Below are 19,030 nucleotides of genomic sequence, written 5' to 3'. Positions count from 1 at the left end.
AGCCTACCTGGACGACTGGCTCATTTGGTCAGACACCTCCCAAAATTGCCTAGAAGCCACTCACAAAGTCATCCAATACCTTCAAGCTCTAGGCTTCCAGATCAACTTCAAGAAGTCCCGTCTTCTTCCGAAATCAAAGTTCCAATGGCTCGGCCTGCAATGGGATCTTATATCTCACACTCTGTGTCTTCCCAAACCCAAGAGGTTAGAGATTGCAATGAACACCAAACGCTTTCTCAAAGACAAAGTGAGTTCCAGACGACTCCAAGAGAGGATCCTAGGGTCCCTTCAATTTGCTTCAGTGACGGATCTACTTCTGAAAGCAAAATTGAAAGATATCAATCGTGTCTGGCGTTCGAGGGCGAACCGGAAGCTCCGGGACAGGAAAGTCCGCCTTCCTCCCATTCTCCGGGAAAGACTTCTACCTTGGACAAAGGCCAACAATCTGTCAAAGTCAGTTCCCCTTCGATTTCCGCCTCCGAAGTTAATCATTCACACGGACGCATCCCTATCAGGTTGGGGAGGCTATTCTCAGCTCAGGAAAGTTCAAGGTCTTTGGTCTCCCTTATTCCGCCAATTTCACATCAATGTGCTGGAGGCCATGGCAGTTCTTCTAACCCTGAAACGTCTCGCTCCATCCAAGAGACAACACCTTCGTCTGGTTCTCGACAGCGAAGTGGTGGTCCGCTGCCTCAACAGAGGCGGATCAAAATCAGGGCCTCTGAACCATGTTCTAGTAGCCATATTCTCCCTAGCAGCCTCGAACCGTTGGCATCTTTCAGCTGTCCACCTGGCGGGAGTCCGGAACGTAGTTGCAGACGCCTTGTCCCGGACCTCCCCTCTAGAATCGGAATGGTCACTCGACCTAAAGTCATTCCGGTGGATTCTCTCTCGGGTTCCGGGTCTCCAAGTGGACCTCTTCGCCACGGAGTCCAACCACAAGTTGAGAGTATATGTGGCTCCCAATCTAGACCCTCAGGCCTACGCCACAGACGCCATGTCACAGAATTGGGACATCTGGGAAAGGATTTATCTCTTTCTCCCGGTGAATCTTTTACTGAAAGTCCTAGACAAACTGAGATCCTTCAAGGGACGAGTAGCCTTGGTCGCACCCAACTGGCCCAAGAGCAATTGGTACCCTCTCCTGCGAGAGTTGAGACTACATCCTCACCCGATACCCAATCCGGTTCTGTCTCAGATAGTACAAACACGCGTTGTGTACGCTTTCTCAAACATTCAGAGCGCCCTAACTTTATGGACTTCATGAAGTTTGCGGCCATGCATGGGGCCAATATCGATCCTCAAAACACCCTGTTCCTAGAATTAGATAAACGGGATTCCACCATCCGCCAATATGATTCTGCGGTTAAAAAGTTGGCTAAATTTCTGATAGACTCAGACGTACACTGTATGAACTTGAACCTTACAGTCACTTTCTTTAGATCTTTATTAGAATCAGGTCTGGCAGCCAATACTATCACCACTATTAAATCTGCTTTGAAAAAGATCTTCCTAGTGGGTTTTAACATAGACTTAACCGACTCTTTGTTAGCTTCAATTCCGAAAGCCTGTGCCAGACTGAAACCGGTTACTCGTCCTACCCCGGTTACCTGGTTCCTTAATGATGTGCTCAAATTGGCTTCTGATACCATTAACAGTTCTTGTGATTATATTCCCCTTCTCAGGAAAACACTTTTCCTTGTGAGTTTGGCTTCCGGGGCAAGAATTTCTGAACTGGCAGCTTTGTCAAGAGACCCGGGTCATATTGAGTTCCTTCCTTCGGGAGAGGTCCTTCTTTCACCTAACAAATTCTTTTTAGCCAAGAACGAAGACCCTCAGAACAGATGGTCCTCCTGGAAAATTGTTCCCCTCACGCAAGATCCGTCTCTGTGCCCTGTTACTACTCTTAAGTCTTATTTATCCCGGACCTCCTCTAACTCCTCCGGGCCTCTATTCGTTAGAGAACAAGGCGGTACCATTACCATTAAAGGGATCAGGCAACAAATTTTGTATTTTATTAAACAAGCTAGCCCTGACTCTTTTCCTCTTGCACATGATATTAGAGCAGTTGCTACTTCGGTGAACTTTTTTCACCACATGAATTTTACGGATCTTTCTAGGTATACAGGATGGAAGTCACCGTCAGTGTTCAAGAAACACTATCTTAAACATTTGGAAGCCCTTAAATTTCCTACAGTAGCTGCAGGGAGCGTAGTTACCACCAGGTAACTCACATGTTAATTCCTTGTCATTTTATCTCTCCCCCTTACCTGCCTCATTTATACCCTATTTGTATTCGTTGGTTTCGCACCTGATTACTATTACTATATTTGTAAATTTTTTGACTCCTGAGTATCTGTATATATCATCACTCACGGCATTATTATACCTTACCTTTTTTGTCAATTGTTCTACCAAGTGGATTTATGTTCTTTTTAAGGTACCCTTATAGCTGTTTTTGGCACTCATCTCTGATTAAAGTAACTTGTGTTTCCCTTATGTTTATGTTTTTTCCTTTATTTTTCAAGTTTGGTGACATTTCTCTTGTATATATTCACTGGCCGGCACAGGTTCAAGCCCAGAAAAGGGATTTTGACGTAGGAAAAATCTATTTCTGGGCGAGGGACCTGTGCCGCCCAGTGAACCCTCCCAGCTCCTCTCCCTTGGAGTCCCCAAACTTTGGGTGCTAAGGAGTTGGGTTCTGAGCGGATGCAGAGTTGGTGGTGCCGAGTGAGGTTGAACGGCTCTCCTCTATTGGGGTCTTTGTCGTGGATGAATCTAAATGGTGCGGGACCTCTGGATTATACGCCCAATTCCATACCGACACCAATAGGTGAGCGAGCTAGTTAACCTAGCACTCCTTTACATTTTTTCTCTGGTATATTTAGCAGTAAATTACCTAAGAATAAGTGCTAATAGGAGCTTATTCACTGGGCGGCACAGGTCCCTCGCCCAGAAATAGATTTTTCCTACGTCAAAATCCCTTTTTGGTAATGTGGGCTGCAAAGTATATTTTGAGTGGTACAGCCTTGGACTGATGAAGGGAAAACCTGTACTTAATCAGGTCAAAGTATAATACACTAATGATTTGAATGCAGATGTTCAGTTTTGCCATCCATTGAGAAGCTTAGTAAGACATAATAAGTTTGTGATAAACTTTTATCTGATTTTTTTAGTATACAGTACAAAAGGTATGTTAATAGATTTGGGATTAAACATTATGTTTAAGAGTGGCCTTTTTCAGGCTTTGGTTAACTCAAGACCTGTAATTTTGGACTGAATAGTGTTGTCAGATTAATTTGTTTGCTTTACAAAAATAATTATTTTTATAAAGGAGTTAAGTTATGTCATATAAAATTTATACTTTTATATTGGAACATCATCATCAATATTGGGAATTAAAACTATTTCTTGGTCATTATATATGCTGGCAGAAGTAATTGATACTTAAAAAAAGGGATGATAATGATATTGTATGTTGGGAAATATTTGATTTTGAAATTAGCTGTTGCTGTACCAAACCAGTTATCTGTGTATATAGTTTGCATTTTAGAAATATTTCATTTCTCAACCTCATATAATTTTTTTTTCCTATTAGCAAGAAAGATGTTGCCATGTTGCCAAGATTGGTGCCCAACATACAGATCCTTTTAGCAGACGAGGCCATTGCAGTAGTAAAACGTGTGATTCAAGCAGCAGCGCAACTTCACCGAGCCACTCTTGCGTGGCTCTCGTCAGCACGGACCACAACTCCAGAGATGGAACAAGTCTGGCAAATTATAACGCTTATCAAGAATTCCATAATCGTTATGATTGATCATGATAATGATGGGTAAGTTTTGTTGCAAGCCTTTAGAAATGTCAGACAGTATTGACTTTTCTTTATATGAATTTTTTTGTACCACACTGTTTATCTTTTGTCAATTTTATAGTTTTGTTTTTAAGTTAACATCATTTTGTTCTCACCATGACCATGCCACTCTTGTCTTTTTTAGTTATATGTTGCAATATTTTTCATATATGGAAGAGTTGAAAATGGCATAGCTTTCATGATTTTCAGTGGAACCAAAATACCTTATTTTAGTAAAGAACAAGCACATGTAAGATTTTCTGTAGTTCAGAATTCTTTTATCTAAATTTTATAATTTTGTCAAACATCTGATGATTTCTTTTACAGTGTCAGAACCCAAGCTATCAAATTTCTTGAGTCACTGGTATTACTGCAAACATACAAAGAGGCAGATTCTGTTACCAGGGAAGGAGAGTTCAACTTGGATCTCGTGCCCCTAACATTAAAGGCTGCTCGTCCAAGGAAACTGGAAGAGGAAGCTAGGTTGGTAAAAGACAGATTCTCTTAGGTGTCTCAAAAGATGTTAATCAATTGTTTTTTTGTCCATACACGAACACAAACCCTTGTCCTTCAGTAGGAATATGCTTTAAAAAAAGCTGGATATGGCTATTAAAGCTTGAATAGGGTGGCAGTAGTTACTTCTGGGTGGTGGGGGAACCCCTGTCCACCCAACATGCCAATAAGCCCTCACTTTGTTTTCAGCTGCCAGATAGTACAGAGGTACTTCTGGTGCCTGACTGGCTCTTCTAATCATTTGCTTTTTCTTTTCGTTATTTGTGTTGGCAGATTGTTGTTGATGAAAAATATTTAGCAGCAAAGACAGGTTTGCAGTGATTTCCTGATAATATAGCTGTGTGAGAGTTGTCTGTGCAGACCTGCCAAAATCCACATTCTTGTTCCTAGTAGACAGATTTTCTGTTTGCTGTTTGTTCTCTGGCTTATATGGCCGAGTGACAATGATGATGACTACAGTGCAATGTAATAGTAAGGATATTGGCAATCCTTCATCATTGTGCACCGTTGAAGGTTGGCGCTAAGGACGTATCACCTGGTTGTGTTGTGTCTTCATGGTGTTCCTGTGATCTCATCCCCTTTGGAGCATTGTTATCTGCTTGAACGATCCTTAGAAGGAGAACTTCAAGCTCCTTCGCCTCCTCTGCTTTACCTTTGTCTTATCACACACTGCCACTTGGGATGGAAGGTTTCTGCCCTTCTTTTCCAATTTTTGGACAAAAAAGTCCAAAAAATCTGATCGATAGGTGTTGCTTATCATCGTTATTATTAGCTAAGCTACAACCCTAGTTGGAAAAGTAGGATGTGTTGCTCCTACCATTTTTTTTCCCAATGGGAGAGACTGCTGCTGTAGGAGTCCCCATAACTACCTTCACTGAAGACAAAGAAGACGGCATCTCAGTGTAGAGGACTCCTGTGCACACTCTCTAGCTCGCATGCCCTAAACTTTTTGGTTCAATCCTCGGGTGAGGACTCTCTGCGGACAATATCTTCTTCACGAGCTCAGTCTTCAATGGATAGCTCTAAACGTGCAAGTTTGTCTATCCAGCCTCATCAGTCTTCATGCATAGTCTCCATTATGCTTGCTGTCTCATTTACGTGTAAAGTCACCCTTAGGTTCATCGTTTGAGAGTGCATATTTGCCTTCTACAGTAGTGAGGTCAGAAACTTAATAGTTCTATACGTGCCAGGACTCCCTCGACATAGCTAAAGACATCACTAGATCACCTCGTGAGGGATCTCCACGGTCATACCATGCGGTGGATTCCTATGTGTTAGATCTACGCAATAGATCCCCTGCGCCGGTTCTCCTAGAGCAAGAACCCTATGCATGCATCAGATCAACACTCGCACACAGTACTGTATTCTTTCACACTTTCTTACCATCTAATATGCAAGGTCTTTAAGAGAGAAGTTCCCAAGTACCAAGAATCCATCCGCGCTGGCTCTATGTACTGTCGTAACTATTGGCTTTCATGTGTACTCGGGGAAGGTCTGCCCTCGTATGATCTCTAACCGTATTGCCTGTTGCGCTTACGTGTGCAGGGCTTCTGTTTTCAGTTTCTGATAGTACAGCCTTTCACATACTCGCAAGGTCTCCATGCGGCACGGGCAACCACTCGCACATATGTCCCTAAACACAAGTGTTCACAAAAAGCTTCTATGCATACAGCTTTATATTTATAAGCATATTTCTTACATACCACTACTGGGGTCCAAGTCCTCTGACACTGTTTAAAGGTTTTAAAGGCTGCTTATGAATGGCAGAGACAAGGGACAGTGATAGTACCATAGCCAGGATACATATGATCAGCACCCAAGCTCCCTCAATACCCAAGCTAGGACCAGCGAGGGTCAGGCAGTGGCTGCTGATGACTCAGCAGGTAGACCTACAGGCTCTCCCAAACTCCTTGTCCTTAGCTGACAAGGATGGTGAGGTTGCAGACACTACAATTAACTATCGAGTTTGAGCAGGACTCGAACTTCAGTTGAGTTAATCACCAGGCTGGGACATTCCTAATAGGCCACCACAACCCTAGGTGATTGATCTCACTAAGCTGACTGACAAACACATCCCGGCTCATCTCTCTGCGTTCACAAGTGGAAGGGACTATAGGTACAGGAAACGTATCTACTTCACCAAACTGAGTGACGAGGAACAGTATGTATGGGGAATGTACTGTTTCTACTAGAAAGGATGATCCTTTTACATTTAAGGTTATAAAAGGGCCTTTGTTTACATTCCTACACCGCGTCGTCAGAAGTCGATTTTGTCGTAAGTCAGATTTATATACTGTACATAACATACATATATATATAGACACATACATACTGTATATGTATAAACATTCCCTTACTAATCATATATTACTGAACCTTATACATAAAAATACTTGTACCCTATACAGTGTACCTACACTTATACAGTACCAATAGACAATAAGTTATACATATAACAATTCCTTACTTTTATTCCTGTGCTTGACCTGTTCACTGCCATCAGAAGTCTCCCTTATGCTTTCCAGACAGGATACACAGCAAAAAAAAGGCACAAAACTATCCAAAAAGAGAGCAGCACCGAAATCCTGAATATGTATCGTGAACAAGGAGGGCAAACTAATGTTAAAGTGGTATTAGTTGCTATCCGCGTTGGTAAGTGGATCGTTGTATCGACGAACCAAACGTCGTTGCTCAAAATTGAGTCATGAGGATTTATTTTAAGTACCTTATGAGATTCCGTTCGTAATGGTGAATCGTAACTCAAGACCTTCGTAACCCTAGGACCTTCTCTATTTATCTGAAACTGTCCCTTCTCTGAGAATACACTTTGGTTCTCGGTTCCTGTATGGATGAGCCTAACTCATCAGGGACTCCTCTTTTCCGCTTCAGAGGAAAGGAAGAAAACAAACTTTCTTTGCAGAAAATTCCTCCCGTTGCCGATGGCCTGTCAAGAAACACATTAGCCGCCATTCACCTGGTATTGAATTACAACACCTTGGCAGAAGCCCAAAGAATACTATATTTGTCGGACCCTATGCAATTGGACAACTACTACGCTTTTTTTTTGTACAAGAGGCAAGACGTTATGTATTGGAAATACTTCCATCCCTGAGAATACTTTTTGGTATGAGTTTCTGTTTGCACTTTGGTTACTTAACGCTTCTAGATCAGACACTTTGTGTATGTTCTTTAATGACTTTTGGTTCATAGAACTTCTGACATCTGCTTCATTCTAGCCCTCCCAGTACACGATACTTGTGGAAGAAGAACTTATGATTGTTATCATAGGTTGTATAGGCTATGAGATCTTCCTTTCATTAGTGCTGAGGTTTTCTTGTGTTCTTTTTCTTTACGTTTTATCTTTATAGGAATGTTCTGATTGTGTTCTAAACCAGTAAGACATCTCATCTTACTTATTCTCCACAGTCATCGTTTCCTAAGGGATTGGTTGTGACCGGAAACCATAGTTAGGTAACCATGATTGGGTACGATATGATCAGCAGCTGCGATTGGGAACCGTGAAATTGGGATCCATGTGATCAGCTGCTGAGGTCGAGAATCGTGCAATCAACAGTCGTAATTAGGAATCACGTGATTGGGAACCAGATGACTGAGAACCACTCGATGATTAGGAACAACATGATTAGGAACCAAATGATCAGGAACAGGGTGATTGGGATCCACAGTATCGGATCTTGCACGTGTTCGTCAGGTGATCGTCACCTTCAAGTCACCAGATAAATAGTTCACCTGTTCCTGTTATTTGTTCCTTCCCAACACTCACATCATCCCAAAGAGATGGAGGAAGAGGTCACCGAAGCACAGGACAACCAATGTGGCAGCGTCTTTTGAGACAATCAATTCCTCTGTATGGTTGTGTAGGAACAGTGCAATTCCAAACCCCAACCTTCGGGAAGGTTTTTGGTATGAGTTACACGAGCTCACGGTCATGTTACCAGTGATCAGTTTCCCACAAGATCGAGCATGAGTACTGCTGGTCAGGACTTGGGCAGCCGCCTTTGTCTCTCTCCGGCCTTGGGACGTTCCCGAGATGTTTCAGTGACACCATCGCTCGAGTCACCCTATGGGCTGTTACTACTCCTCTATCTAGAACTTCCTGCACTCAGAGATCGATCCATGGCTTGAATTTTCCAGATGCCAAGATCCTCCAACTCTTGTCGCTTGTTTGGGGTTGGAAAAAATGATCTCTCAGATCTAATCTCAGCTCTCGTACAAATACCAAAATGCCATATCGTGCTCTCATGGTTATCGGTAAGGATCCTCTCCTACTAAGGACAGTTATTCATTTGCCATGTTCTGTTCTCGATCCGAGACAAGTATCCTAGGAAAGGAGGGATTCTTTGATGAAACGTTGAGATGATGTTACTAAAGAACTCCAGGAAGACACCTTGATAGGAGTCACGTAAGAGCGACTCCTCCAATTTCAGTACAGTACAGTAGTACAGACTGAGATTGTCCCTCTCAACGAAGGGATCGTAATGCTTTTTGCCTTGTTTGCTAGGTAAGAGGATACGTTCTGGGAACATACCCATCCCCAAATAGACATATTGGTATGCCGTACAAAAAATCATGTAATGGCTACCTGTGCTTGGTTCTTACAAGAAAAAGCACATGCACTACCAGTAGGAATGAAGGTACTGTACAGTACATCTGATTCATGGGAACAAAATCTGGCTAGAGAGATAAACCAATAGTGAACTAATTCTTTGTAAGTATCATCTCTGCAGGTTGTGCATAATAAAAAAATCAGCTCCTAATTACAACTACACCCTCCAGATACATAGAAGCTAGTGAGAGAATCAAATTCATAATTGGAAAGGGAAGGAGAAGGATTTTCTGTTGCCAGCATTCTCCTACTGGGGGATTACTTGTCTTGCCTTTGGGCAACCGGCCAGAGACGTAGGGCTGAGCCTTCGTCAGTGAGAGTTCTTCGGGTCTCTAAACTCACTACCTTCTTCAACCATTTGGCCCCTCTCTTACTCGCTTTCTAATAGGGTTCTCATCCATTCCTCCAACACGTAGAGAACCCTGGTCGCAGACAGATGTAGGAGGGATTATGAAGATAAACGCACTCAAAGTTGTTCAAAATGAGTCAATGGGCTTCTGCAGTCCACTCTTTCTGGTGGAAGAGTCAACTGGTGGCTGGAGGCTGCTCATTGATTTTTCACCACTGAAAGAGTTTGTGCGTACAAATCACATGCTGTCCAAGTTCCAATATCCCCTGCACCAGTTCTTTTGAAAGGTCCTCCACTTCTCCCGTTATGGTATGATGTACCAATTCAAGATTCTGTGCTTCGGACTGTGTACAGCTCCTCAGGTGTTCATTCAGATATTGACCTTAGTTTAGTAGTAGCTTGGTCCCACTCGCAGGGCATACGTCTGTGGATAGGTCTCAACGGGTGGCTGATCCTGGCCTCCTTCATGGGGCAGTTGTTGTAGGATTGAGTTTCACTTTTCGCTTTCGTCACAGTTTGGGGATTAAGATAATTAAGAAAAAAGTCAAATTTCTTACCCAAGTTGAGGTTGAAGTACTTGGGCATGCCGGTAGACATGACAGCAGTGAGAGTCTGTCAGTGTGACAGTCTCCTCAGCCAGTCCAATTAGGTAGCAAAATTGTTTCTGTTATACACAGAAGTACCAGCTTGGCACTGGCCGAGTCTTCTTGGCCACCTCTCCTTGTTGGAGAAGCTCGTTCTTCAAGCGGGCTACTTCCCCAGAGATAACTTCAGTGGTTTATCACTGGTCAGCCTCCAGTGATCTCTAATCTCTTATCCCTTCCTGTTGGCTGAATGAGGAAACCCTGATATGGGAATCATACTCGATTCTCTGCTTCCGGACACGGCTAACAGAAAGCTCCCTGTGTTTTCACATCTGGTTTAAAGCCATGGGCAGTGTTTGAAGTCTCTCTCGCTCATCACATGTCATTAGCATAAGTACAGTATATACCTCTTTAACCATTTCAATGACTGCTCCAGCTGGTGCTGGAAACATTCCTTATTTAAAGGACTTGGCTATGCATAGCTATGAAAGATACAAGTTATGTTTGAAATTTGCTATTTTTAAAATTTTTTGTCTTGTAATTGAGAAATTCATAACTATAGAACTATTAATTTAATAATTTAATGACTTTCCTTTGAAGATTATCTCTAATATATCTCTTTTTGTTTCATTGCAGAATGGTTCTTAATAAACTAATTTCTTTCCAAGGATCCCTGCATATTAGTAGTGTAAATTTGATGACGTGTATGTCTTCACTGACGATCATAGCTCGTGCCCGTCCTCAGTTTCTTTCCAAAATCATCAATGCATTGGAAATGTTACATGGTTTGTATAACAAATCTTTCTTGATTTATAATATTTTTATTTGGTTAAATATTAAAATATTAGCTTAGATATATGATATAGATTAAGGTAACCAGTCCTCAATTTATAGTTAATTTGTTCCTACACAAATACAAACGATAACAGCGTAGTTGGGAATACGGAACTTGAAAACTTATAATGAGGTGTTAACAATCGACAGGTAGTTACCTGCCAGTAGAGGGGAGGAGACCCCCCCTTCTTGTTCACTGACTACTCGCTTGGATATCAGCCGTTGGTGGGAACGGACGTTCTTGTGACTTTTTCCAGCGTGTTTGGCTTTTAGAATGTTTATGTTTTCGGTAATAATGCCTGCTGAAATGAGGAAATACCCTGGAGTGCCGCTGAAGACCTGCAGCACTTTTAATCTATAATCCCTTCAATTTATTTTCCTTATATTTTTTTTATCTAATTATTTTCATCGTATTATTTCCTTTTAATAATATTTTATTCCTTCCTGAGTAGTAAATTACAAGCATTTTAGTTTAAATAACTATAATGAAAAAAGACTTTTTAGTCCACAATATTTTGTGTTTATTTGATGCATTTACTACTAATATTCTTTCTTGTATCTGAGGTTTGTCCAGAGAAACACCTTGCTTGTTCTAATTTTAGCTACTTACCCCTATAGATGATATTGATTTGTTTATGTTGGAGAAGCTGCCGAGGTAGATGGTTAAGGTTCAGGTTCAGGCCTCTCTACCTTTTTAAAGAACATGCTCAGGTTTGTCTGTTGGTATGGCATCCTACTCTCTTCCAAGATCTTCTTGTAACATCTCACAGTATCTATGACCCCCCTGAACACCTCCAGAAACCTTTCCATGCTGGGTTCCTGTTCCTCAAATTTTGCCATTGCTCCCTCTAGCAAGGCAAAACTTTCTGCCAATGCCTTGATTGTAAATTTCTTGGGTTCTAGAATTGGGGTGTCTTCCTCTTCTGCAATCATCTGGCTCTCCAGCTCAATGAGGTCCTCAGCAGACAACACCTCCCCGTGAGATGCCAGGAGCTCGGTAACATCATTAGCATCAACCTCAAGATCCAGCTGCTTACTAAGGTCAACAGCCTTCTTGGTGATACCATCAACTATCTCCTCAAAGCCAAAGAAATCATTGAAAAACTGAGGGCAAAGCTTATTCCAGACACCATTCATGTTGGTTTGCTTCACCTCATCCCAAGCTGGTCTCTTGAAGTTTCTAAGACTGCAAATCGACTCCTACATTCAATAGCAAATGTTTCTCTGTGCTCTTCTTCTAAAACCTTGTGTTCCTGATGGCATCTCGGATATTGTAGAACTTCCAAAACATCTTAAGGGTCATGTCTTTCTCTGTTGCCTCCAAACCCATGGAAATTGTTCTACAGTAGTAGGCCTTGAAGGAAGCATAGGCTGTAGTAGGGAAGTAGTGTTAATTGGCAAGTAAATTACCTTGACATTTGTATGGAAGTCTGCTAAGTTGGCTAGGTGATCAGGGCCATTGTCCTGCAATAGGTAGTAGGTTGGCCAGGGCACCAGCCACCCATTGAGATACTACCGCTAGAGAGTTATTGGGTCTTTTGACTGGCCAGACAGTACTGCATTGGATCTTTCTCTCTGGTTACGGATAATTTTCCCCTTGCCTACACATTTATACTGAATAGTCTGGCCTATTCTTTTCATATTCTCGTCTGTCCTCATACACCTGACAATACAAATTACTGTACAAAACAATTCTTCACACTATGGGTTAACTACTGCACCATAATTGTTAAGTGGCCACTTTCCTTTTGGTAAGGGTAGAAGAGACACTTTAGCTATGGTAAGCAGCTCTTCTAGGAGAAGGACACTCCAAAATCAAACCATTGTTCTCTATAATTGAGTCGTGCCATAGCCTCTGTACCATGGTCTCCACAGGGTTATTTATTTATTTACAAATAAGAGGCAATATAGTTATTTCAGACATTTATTAGTTTGAAGTAATTAAATCTTCAGGTCTTCACTTCCCAATGACATACAGTATAAAGGTAGACACTTATAGGGGTGATGAGGGGAGGGGACTAGTTAGTAATGAATATAAACAAAGTCCAGTACAATAGTCTAGTCACAGCACAGAAGGGGGTAATCTACACTAGATATCAACAAGTGACTGGCTCGCAAAGGCAGTCATTATCTCAGGCAGAGTCTTGTCCTATCTCTCTAACAGTTCCTTTGTCTCCTTTGCTTTTATTTGTGTGGGGTGCAGGGTGGTCATTGTGAGAGGTGCTGCACATTGGCTGTTAGTGTAATGCCTTTTCTCATGATGCCCCAGATGTTCGAATGTGGGTTTAGCACATTCGATGTTGGCTAGGCCCCAGATTTAACATCCCCCCCTCCCTCCACCACACCAACTTGGGGATGTGGCAGAGAGGTTGACAGACATGGCATACTTTAACCGTCTTTTAGGCTGAGAGGCGCACAACACTTCCCTTCCATTGGCGTCAGAGAGCATTACCCTTTCATCCTAATATAGGTAGGAGAGACTCCTTAGCTATGGTAAGTAGCTCTTCTAGGAGGAGGACACTCATATTTTGTTCTCTAGTCTTGGATATTGCCAAAGCCTCTGTACTATGTTCTTCGACTGTTCTGGGGTAGAGTTTTCTTGCCTGAGGGTACACTCAGGCACACTATTTCCTTATTTCCTTTCCTCACTGGGCTATTTTCCCTGTTGGAGCCCTTGGGTGTATATCATCCTGCTTTTCCAGCGTAGCTTGATAAATAATAACAGCAATAATGATAATAATAATAGTACTATTAATAACAATAATGTTAATGCATACATATATCAAGGCACTTCCCCAAATTTTGGGGGTTAGCCAACATCAAACAAATGAAACAGAAAAGGGGACCTCTCCTCTCTACATTCCTCCCAGCCTGACAAGGGACTCAACCGAGTTCGGCTGGTACTGCTAGGGGTGCCACAGTCCACCCTCCCCCGTTATCCACCACAGATGAAGCTTCAGAACGCTGAATCCCCTACTGGTCCCATCTCCGCAGTCTTCCAAGGCACCGGAGGAAGCAGCAGAGCCTACTGGAACTGCGTCACAATCGCTCGCCATTCATTCCTTTTTCTAGCACGCTCTCTTGCCTCTCTCACATCTATCCTCCTATCACCCAGAGCTTCCTTCACTCCATCCATCCACCCAAACCTTGGCCTTCCTCTTGTACTTCTCCCATCAACTCTTGCATTCATCACCTTCTTTAGCAGACAGCCATTTTCCATTCTCTCAAAATGGCCAAACCACCTCAACACATTCATATCTACTCTAGCTGCTAACTCATTTCTTACACCCGTTCTCACCCTCACTACTTCGTTCCTAACCCTATCTACTCGAGGTACACCAGCCATACTCCTTAGACATTTCATCTCGAACACATTCAATTTCTGTCTCTCCGTCACTTTCATCCCCCACAACTCCGATCCATACATCACAGTTGGTACAATCACTTTCTCATACAGAACTCTCTTTACATTCATGCCCAACCCTCTATTTTTTACTACTCCCTTAACTGCTCCCAACACTTTGCATCCTTCATTCACTCGCTGACGTACATCTGCTTCCACTCCACCATTTGCTGCAACAACAGACCCCAAGTACTTAAACTGATCCACCTCCTCAAGTAACTCTCCATTCAACATGACATTCAACCTCGCACCACCCTCCCTTCTTGTACATCTCATAACCTTACTCTTACCCACATTAACTCTCAACTTCCTTCTCTCACACACCCTTCTAAATTCTGTCACTAATCGGCCAAGCTTCTCTTCCGCGTCTGCAACCAGTACAGTATCATCCGCAAACAACAACTGATTTACCTCCCTTTCATGATCATTCTCGTCTACCAGTTTCAATCCTCGTCCAAGCACTCGAGCATTCACCTCTCTCACCACTCCATCAACATACAAGTTAAACAACCACGGCAACATCACACATCCCTGTCTCAGCCCCACTCTTACCGGAAACCAATCGCTCACTTCATTTCCTATCCTAACACATGCTTTACTACCTTTGTAGAAACTTTTCACTGCTTGTAACAACCTTCCACCAACTTCATATAACCTCATCACATTCCACATTGCTTCCCTATCAACTCTATCATACGCTTTCTCCAGATCCATAAACGCAACATACACCACCTTACCTTTTGCTAAATATTTCTCGCATATCTGCCTTACTGTAAAAATCTGATTCATACAACCCCTACCTCTTCTAAAACCACCCTGTACTTCTAAGATTGCATTCTCTGTTTTATCCTTAATCCTATCAATCAGTACTCTACCATACACTTTTCCCACCACACTCAACAAACTAATACCTCTTGAATTACAACACTCATGCACTTCTCCCTTACCTTTATATAGTGGTACAATACACGCACAAACCCAATCTACTGGTACCATTGACAACCTAATACACATATTAAACAATCTCACCAACCATTCAAGTACAGTCACACCCCCTTCCTTCAACATCTCAGCTCTCACACCATCCATACCAAATGCTTTTCCTACTCTCGTTTCATCTAGTGCTCTCCTCACTTCCTCTCTTGTAATCTCTCTCTCATTCTCATCTCCCATCACCGGCATCTCAACACCTGCAACAGCAATTATATCTGCTTCCCTATTATCCTCAACGTTCAGTAAACTTTCTAAATACTCCGCCCACCTTTTCCTTGCCGCCTCTCCTTTTAACAACCTTCCATTTCCATCTTTCACTGTCTCTTCAATTCTTGAACCAGCCTTCCTTTCTCTCTTCACTTCTTTCCAAAACTTCTTATTCTCTTCATATGAATAATAATAATAATAATAATAATAATAATAATAATAATAATAATAATAATAATAATAATGATAATAATAATAATAATCATGATGATGATGATGATGATGATGTAAAATTGGAGGTCTTTTGCCACCTGGCGACCAACTATGTTGACAGTGTTAAAGGTCTAACAGCTGTTACGTATTCGCTAATGTCATACTCCTATTAATGATCTCAGGTTTGTATAGTCAAGAGAAATATAAATTACTTAAAAATTTTGTTACATATTCAGCCAAAGACAGAGATTTCAGTTACAGGCATCTAAAGAGCATTTTACATGTTTTCGGGGTATATTATTATATGAAGATTCTAATCAATTGTATTATTTATTCTAGCTAATCTTCCACCAACTTTAACAAAGTCTCAAGTGAACAGTGTTAGAAAGCATTTGAAGATACAAATGCTCAACCTACTTAAACATCCAGCATCTTATGATTACCATGAAAATATCACAACTGTTCTAAATGACCTTGGTGTTACGGCAGGAGAGGTTTGTATTATGTTTCCCTTTCTCTTGTTTTTGCATATTTATATGAAGTTTTTAAATACAGATTTTACAGTATATCCTTTAGTAAACATAGATTTCGTAGAAATAAATTCACTATCATGTGTGGTGTCACTTGGTATGGGAGTATCATTTATTGCCTATCTGTCTTGTGTGGTTGTCTAAGGGTTGTTTACAATATTATTTCAACTTCAGCTGTATTGTTGTGTGCCTTTAATTTTCATCTGTTCACTATTGTTTCTTATTTGTCTGTCATACTTTTTAAAGAATTGCATTACAGTACTGTACTCAGTTTCCACATCTAAATTAAGAACAAAGCTTTCAGGTAAGCCCTTTGTGGTTCTAGAAGTATGGCTTGATGGCCTTATTAAAGTGAATTACTAAATTGTATTGTGAAGAAACAAACAGTTTTTTTAAGGACAAATTAGATTATTTTTATTACATAGACATTAACTTTAATCAAAGTACCCACTTCATAAACCCACTGTTCTCTTACAGCTGCTCAAGCAAAGAAAAAAATCCGAATGGAGGGAAAGTGTAGGTATAGTCTCAGCTGTGTTGTGCTGAGTAGAGCATCTGAGAAAAGAAATCCATTTCTAAGGTTTTTAGTTCTTTGCTACCATTGAAGGTAGTTTTGATGTTAAGACTTGAAAGTTGTTAGGCTAGGCAGCAGCAGACCAGTACTACTTATTGAGCTGTGATTGAAAAGGCAACATCTGGAACTATATGTGATGAATCAATTTTTCTTAAGGAGACTAGATGGCCGTTCAAGTGATGCTGTACCCTCCCCTCAAAAGAACCCTTTTCAGCAACATGGTTAAGAATGTTTGGTAACTACAATAAAATAATGAGATGAATTTTATTTGTAGGCTAAAAAGGCATTCCTTGACAAAAGCCTAAAAGTTAGGGGACAAAAGATGTACTCATTAGGATAGACAAACAAAGTAAGTTCCAGATTGACAGCCAGGACACATGGGTCTGTGATTGTCTCCGCATTTGGAAGCATAATGATGATTTTTTACTCTAGAGAATTTGTCTTATGTGACAATGAATGGGCACTGTAAGTAAGCAATTTGTTGTGAAATACTGTAGTAACATTTTAACTATTGTGTTTAAAACCAATTGAAATATCCTTATTGATGAAACAAAGTTGATGCCCCACAAGACTAATGCTATATGATCACATGTGACATATTCAAATCCATAAGAAAGGTTTGCACTTTTGACTTGATTGTAACTGGTATTTGATAGCTTAAAGTAAACTATACAGTAGACCTTATCCAAAGTGGGAAATTTACATGTAGTATGTAAGCATTTCAGATAGTGTACATATATAAATAGGTATCACTGATATCACTGTCTTTATATTTTATAAGAAAATTATTTTAAAACTTTTCCCTTTTAGATGAAGAAAGCAACAACACAGCTTTGTGTATTTGCATAGCATGTGAAAATTTGTCATTGTAGTATTGCATCAGTAGCTTCTTTTTTTTCATATCCAGGTCAACAAGAGCATGCCATCGAAAGACCAGATACGCAAGAGAGTGCGAAGAGACAAGTCAACTGATGAGGGAGGAGAACCTACAAGCAAAAGGTCTCGAATTGACAAGGATGAAAAGAAAGAGTTAAAAGAGGTTCCTGAAAAACTGTCTGCAATGGACATCACACAACGTTGGCTGGTAGAAGAGTTGACGATTGAATCCGTTTCCTCCATAGTTATGGTTACTATGGTAGGTAGTCTTAATATTCCCCGTTTCCTCTGGTTTTTTAATTCTTGGAAAGACTTGAGTTGCATTCTTTGATATCTAGGTATGCTAATCCTATTCCGTTTAACTGGCAAATCTCGGAATCACAAAGTACAGTAAATAGTAAATGGCGAATGAAACTCATGCTCCTTATTGTTTCAGACATAATCAATTATCTCTGATTAGTAGAAATGGCATTGATGGAAATGATAGGCTTACATTCATGCAACAAGAAAATAGATAAAACTTTCCAAACTTTGTTCAGATAATTGCAAAATTTTGATTAGGGGTTAGACAATTGATTGATTCAAAAACTTATTACATTTTTATTATTTTATTTTTCAGTTAAATCTCCCTGAAGAAATGCCCCCACTTTTTAGTGCGACCTACACACCAATTACTGCTGCTGGATCAAAATCACAGATTCAACATATGGCTAGACTTTTAGCTGCCCAGCTAACTGCTGGTGGAGTAGGTCCTGGGGTGGAGCAAGTAAAGGAAGATGAGGTAGGTATAAATATTAGGATTATTATAATTTAAAGTAGCTTTTCAAAATCTTTCGGTCACAGTTCTAGAATTTTACAGTGCTCAACAGAAGGTTTGTCTTGAATATGTTATGTTCCTACGTGAATACAGACCCTCATCCTTTAGTAGGGTTAAGATTCTGGCGACTGCTGGTAACGCCCAAAGAAGAATTATTGAGGTTCTGGCAATGGTCACCCAGTATCTGTGGTGGTCCGAGTCTGACAGTGCTCTGAGCCTCCATTCTGATTCTGGTTGTTGTGTTAACCCTTTTACCCCCAGGCTATTTGGAACTTTCCAACCCCATAACCCCCAGGGGTTATTTTTTTCAAGCACATTTTGCATTATATTTTTTTTAAATTGCTCTAACAGCCTTAATTTTCATCATAGAGAGGTCAGGTTGGTCTCATTCTCTTGGAAAATGCTTGAAGTTTCTCCAAAAATTATAAAAAATATGCAAAAAAAAAATGTAAATAGCAGTTTTTTGCAAGGACGTACCGGTACGTCCATGGGTGTAAAGGGATGAGTTTTGTGAAACGTACCAGTACGTCCTTTGGGGGTAAAAGGGTTAAACAGATGTGTTCACGATGATCTCCAACCAGCCTGAAGTTTTGGACAGTTTTTTCTTAATATTCTCTTTTCCTCATTGCAGTATGAGTGTGAAGGAACTTAGTAAAATGC

At 40.9% G+C, this 19,030-nt stretch overlaps 1 protein-coding gene across 1 annotated transcript in view; it reads left to right on the top strand.

Annotated features, from left to right (window-relative positions):
• The window catches only part of Sym (symplekin), a 147,114-nt gene that overhangs the window by 50,269 nt on the left and 77,815 nt on the right, over positions 1–19,030 (top strand). Inside the window, exons 3-9 of the mRNA XM_068351892.1 lie at positions 3,599–3,832; positions 4,178–4,333; positions 10,560–10,708; positions 15,913–16,067; positions 16,581–16,619; positions 17,585–17,812; positions 18,173–18,338. Of these exons, the coding sequence (XP_068207993.1) occupies positions 3,599–3,832; positions 4,178–4,333; positions 10,560–10,708; positions 15,913–16,067; positions 16,581–16,619; positions 17,585–17,812; positions 18,173–18,338 (1,127 nt within the window). The remainder of the gene's footprint in view (positions 1–3,598; positions 3,833–4,177; positions 4,334–10,559; positions 10,709–15,912; positions 16,068–16,580; positions 16,620–17,584; positions 17,813–18,172; positions 18,339–19,030) is intronic.

The sequence above is a fragment of the Palaemon carinicauda genome, chromosome 2 (genome assembly GCF_036898095.1).
Source record: "Palaemon carinicauda isolate YSFRI2023 chromosome 2, ASM3689809v2, whole genome shotgun sequence".
NCBI classification, from domain to species: domain Eukaryota; kingdom Metazoa; phylum Arthropoda; class Malacostraca; order Decapoda; family Palaemonidae; genus Palaemon; species Palaemon carinicauda.
Note: the sequence above shows the minus strand (reverse complement) of the source record. Positions and strands in the feature narration are given on the sequence as shown.